The sequence below is a fragment of the Lottia gigantea genome, assembly GCF_000327385.1.
Source record: "Lottia gigantea unplaced genomic scaffold LOTGIsca_181, whole genome shotgun sequence".
NCBI classification, from domain to species: Eukaryota; Metazoa; Mollusca; class Gastropoda; family Lottiidae; genus Lottia; species Lottia gigantea.
In genome coordinates, this window is record NW_008708320.1 from 309,744 (window position 1) to 315,152 (window position 5,409).

General features: G+C 36.0%; 2 protein-coding genes across 2 annotated transcripts; one reads left to right on the forward strand and one right to left on the reverse strand.

Moving 5' to 3' along the window:
• Positions 1 to 758: 758 nt before the first annotated feature.
• On the reverse strand, positions 759 to 1,226 carry LOTGIDRAFT_142548 (hypothetical protein; the record flags this gene model as incomplete). Its single annotated transcript, XM_009052414.1, has 1 exon — positions 759 to 1,226. The coding sequence occupies one exon, from the start codon at positions 1,224 to 1,226 to the stop codon at positions 759 to 761; it is 468 nt and encodes a 155-aa protein (XP_009050662.1).
• Positions 1,227 to 2,654: 1,428 nt separating this feature from the next.
• Positions 2,655 to 2,894, forward strand: LOTGIDRAFT_142496 (hypothetical protein; the record flags this gene model as incomplete). The annotated part of the gene is made up of 1 exon (XM_009052415.1): positions 2,655 to 2,894. The coding sequence occupies one exon, from the start codon at positions 2,655 to 2,657 to the stop codon at positions 2,892 to 2,894; it is 240 nt and encodes a 79-aa protein (XP_009050663.1).
• Between the last annotated feature and the right edge of the window lie 2,515 nt (positions 2,895 to 5,409).

Sequence of the window (5,409 nt, forward strand, 5' to 3'; positions counted from 1 at the left end):
AATCAATCATAAGGTGGGACTAATATAGATGGAAGGGGGTGAAATCCAACATAAGGTGGGACTAATATAGATGGAAGGGGGTGAAATCAATCATAAGGTGGGACTAATATAGATGGAAGGGGGTGAAATCCATCATAAGGTGAGACTAATATAGATGGAAGGGGGTGAAATCCATCATAAGGTGGGACTAATATAGATGGAAGGGGGTGAAATCCATCATAAGGTGGGACTAATATAGATGGAAGGGGGTGAAATCCATCATAAGGTGGGACTAATATAGATGGAAGGGGGTGAAATCCATCATAAGGTGGGACTAATATAGATGGAAGGGGGTGAAATCTATCATAAGGTGGGACTAATATAGATGGAAGGGGGTGAAATCAATCATAAGGTGGGACTAATATAGATGGAAGGGGGTGAAATCCATCATAAGGTGGGACTAATATAGATGGAAGGGGGTGAAATCCATCATAAGGTGGGACTAATATAGATGGAAGGGGGTGAAATCTATCATAAGGTGGGACTAATATAGATGGAAGGGGGTGAAATCCATCATAAGGTGGGACTAATATAGATGGAAGGGGGTGAAATCTATCATAAGGTGGGACTAATATAGATGGAAGGGGGTGAAATCTATCATAAGGTGGGACTAATATAGATGGAAGGGGGTGAAATCTATCATAAGGTGGGACTAATATAGATGGAAGGGGGTGAAATCTATCATAAGGTGGGACTAATATAGATGGAAGGGGGTGAAATCAATCATAAGGTGGGACTAATATAGATGGAAGGGGGTGAAATCCATCATAAGGTGGGACTAATATAGATGGAAGGGGGTGAAATCCAACATAAGGTGGGACTAATATAGATGGAAGGGGGTGAAATCCAACATAAGGTGGGACTAATATAGATGGAAGGGGGTGAAATCCAACATAAGGTGGGACTAATATAGATGGAAGGGGGTGAAATCCATCATAAGGTGGGACTAATATAGATGGAAGGGGGTGAAATCCAACATAAGGTGGGACTAATATAGATGGAAGGGGGTGAAATCCATCATAAGGTGGGACTAATATAGATGGAAGGGGGTGAAATCCAACATAAGGTGGGACTAATATAGATGGAAGGGGGTGAAATCCAACATAAGGTGGGACTAATATAGATGGAAGGGGGTGAAATCTTATTCTCGGAAGAATTTGTTGTGACTTGTTATTTTTAGTATTCATAGTAAATGATAATCTAATTTGCAGCCAACTGACTTTCAAAATCATTGATGATGAACAGTTAAAAGTTGATGCTCTCCAGTTTCCAGCCAAATCATAATTAGCATACCTTTAACAGTTATCATATTCCAAGTTGAACTCAAACCTTGATGACACTTTGAGAGTCTATCCAAGTCAGGTCCGGTTTTTCAATAATATACCTGTAATTGTTGTCCTAAAATTTTAAAGTTTCTATTTTGATTATAATTTTCAGTTATTTACGGCTGAAAATGCGAAGAAATTAATTGCAGTAACTGCAGACGACAAACAGTATGATTCATTGATATTACGAGCAATGATTGAACTTGCTAAACGTAAACCTGAGACGTTAGCCCCCCATACGGAGGCGTGTATTAAACTAATAAATCAAGTTAATGATTACAGTATTTATTTCGTGTGTAATGTTCTCAAATTTATTGGAATGTATAATGAGGTTAGTAAAAATTTTCTTCTGGGATTGAAAACTAGACATTTTTTTTGTTGGGGCTCAAAGTATGTTTGTCAGACAAATCGTGGACTATGATCAGAAGTCAGTTTATAATAGAGATATTTTTATTATATTATATTATTATTGTTTTTTTAGTATCATTATTTGTTTTTATCATTTTTTTCAGAAAAAGGGGGACATAATCCTTACTGCCTTTATAAAGAAATTTAAAACTTGTGATGACCAAACTCAACTGTATGGTTTAATAGACGGTATGAAACATATTGGATCGAAATTTAAACCTCTTCTAGAGAAACATAAACCTGTGTTAGAAGCGAAGAGAAAATCAACGTCTGACCAAACTATCAAAGATCAGATCACTAATATAATAGACTGGTTAGAAGGCAGAACGTAAGTATATCTAACAATTGTCATATCCAGGGCCAGTCTTCTATAATTACATTTTGGTCCTAATTGTACCAGGGTTGTTTGGTATAGGCTATACTAAAATATCATATCCAGGGACATTGTTCTGTAATGTATACCAGGTGTTTGGTTGTTTGAATTAGCAGCAGATCAGTTTGTGAACCAATGATAATCATAAACTAGTCAGTGGCTGTTGAAATACCAAGGGGAGATAAATGTGACCTGGATATTAATTATATTTTTAATCTAGAATCAGTAGAGCTCTTGATCAGTTTGTAAGTTTATGGTGATCATCCTCTTGTTATCAATGGTTTGAAAATACTCAGACCAATTACTCTGAAATCAGTAAAAACTCATAAATCTCAATCTAGGACAGATCATCATATTACTCTTTTTATTAAAATAACAAGGGCAAATACTCTGTATCCTCTAATAGCATGATATTTATTAAGGTCAGGTCCCAACTATAGTAGGAAAGAAAATATAAGCTCGTATGAACTAATCAACATTCTACTCTCTTTCTCAGAATTCAAGGTTTTATGGAAGGTATCGAACAACTACAAGACGATGTGGTTCAACTTGACAGTCGAGTAACAACCAATGAAAACACTGTAAATGAGGTCAAGGTCGATGTCAAAAATACGAAGAAAGACGTGGTGAAGATTAAAAAAGATGTCAACAAACAAGGGAAGAAATTAGACTCCATGGGAAGAGTTGTTGATGATACCGTTAAAAAAGTGGAAGAAATCGATCAAAAGGTAGTTCTGCTGTGTTTTTAGTCTCATAAAAGCACTGGCCTAGGTAACAAAGTAAAGAATTGTCATAAAACATAGTACAAGCTAAAGGTCATTCTACCTTTGTTTTACAGACATTACGTCATGTTCCGTACTAGTCTAAACATATATCTCTACTGTTGTTTTACAGACATTAAGTCATGTCCCGTACTGGTCTAGAGATATATCTGTACTGTTGTTTTACAGACATTAAGTCATGTTCCGTACTGGTCTAGAGATATATCTCTACTGTTGTTTTACAGACATTAAGTCATGTTTCGTACTGGTCTAGAGATATATCTCTACTGTTGTTTTACAGACATTAAGTCATGCTCCGTACGGGTCTAGAGATATATCTCTACTGTTGTTTTACAGACATTAAGTCATGTTCCGTACTGGTCTAGAGATATATCTGTACTGTTGTTATTCAGACATTAAGTCATGTTCCGTACTGGTCTAGAGATATACCTCTACTGTTGTTTTACAGACATTTAGTCATGCTCCGTACTGGTCTAGAGATATATCTCTACTGTTGTTTTACAGACATTTAGTCATGCTCCGTACTGGTCTAGAGATATATCTCTACTGTTGTTTTACAGACATTAAGTCATGTTCCGTACTGGTCTAGAGATATATCTCTACTGTTGTTTTACAGACATTAAGTCATGTTCCGTACTGGTCTAGAGATATATCTCTACTGTTGTTTTACAGACATTTAGTCATGCTCCGTACTGGTCTAGAGATATATCTCTACTGTTGTTTTACAGACATTAAGTCATGTTCCGTACTGGTCTAGAGATATATCTCTACTGTTGTTTTACAGACATTTAGTCATGCTCCGTACTGGTCTAGAGATATATCTCTACTGTTGTTTTACAGACATTAAGTCATGTTCCGTACTGGTCTAGAGATATATCTCTACTGTTGTTTTACAGACATTAAGTCATGTTCCGTACTGGTCTAGAGATATATCTCTACTGTTGTTTTACAGACATTAAGTCATATTCCGTACTGGTCTAGAGATATACCTCTACTGTTGTTTTACAGACATTAAGTCATATTCCGTACTGGTCTAGAGATATATCTCTACTGTTGTTTTACAGACATTAAGTCATATTCCGTACTGGTCTAGAGATATATCTCTACTGTTGTTTTACAGACATTAAGTCATGCTCCGTACTCATCTAGAGATATATCTGTACTGTTGTTTTACAGATATTAAGTCATGTTCCGTACTGGTCTATAGATATATCTCTACTGTTGTTTTACAGACATTAAGTCATGTTCCGTACTGGTCTAGAGATATACCTCTACTGTTGTTTTACAGACATTAAGTCATGTTACGTACTGGTCTAGAGATATATCTCTACTGTTGTTTTACAGACATTAAGTCATGTTCCGTACTGGTCTAGAGATATATCTCTATTGTTGTTTTACAGACATTAAGTCATATTCCGTACTGGTCTAGAGATATACCTCTACTGTTGTTTTACAGACATTAAGTCATGTTCCGTACTGGTCTAGAGATATATCTCTACTGTTGTTTTACAGACATTAAGTCATGCTCCGTACTCATCTAGAGATATATCTGTACTGTTGTTTTACAGCTATTAAGTCATGTTCCGTACTGGTCTAGAGATATATCTCTACTGTTGTTTTACAGACATTAAGTCATGTTCCGTACTGGTCTAGAGATATATCTCTACTGTTGTTTTACAGATATTAAGTTATGTTCCGTACTGGTCTAGAGATATATCTCTACTGTTGTTATTCAGACATTAAGTCATGCTCAGTACTGGTCTAGAGATATACCTCTACTGTTGTTTTACAGACATTAAGTCATGTTCCGTACTGGTCTAGAGATATATCTCTACTGTTGTTTTACAGACATTAAGTCATGTTCCGTACTGGTCTAGAGATATATCTCTACTGTTGTTTTACAGACATTAAGTCATGTTCCGTACTGGTCTAGAGATATATCTCTACTGTTGTTTTACAGACATTAAGTCATGTTCCGTACTGGTCTAGAGATATATCACTACTGTTGTTTTACAGACATTAAGTCATGCTCCGTACTGGTCTAGAGATATATCTCTACTGTTGTTTTTCAGACATTAAGTCATGTTCCGTACTGGTCTATAGATATATCTCTACTGTTGTTTTACAGACATTAAGTCATGTTCCGTACTGGTCTAGAGATATATCTCTACTGTTGTTTTACAGACATTAAGTAATGTTCCGTACTGGTTTAGAGATATATCTCTACTGTTGTTTTACATACATTAAGTCATGTTCCGTACTGGTCTAGAGATATACCTCTACTGTTGTTTTACAGACATTAAGTCATGTTCCGTACTGGTCTAGAGATATATCTCTACTGTTGTTTTACAGACATTAAGTCATGCTCCGTACTGGTCTAGAGATATATCTCTACTGTTGTTATTCAGACATTAAGTCATGTTCCGTACTGGTCTAGAGATATATCTCTACTGTTGTTTTACAGACATTAAGTCATGCTCCG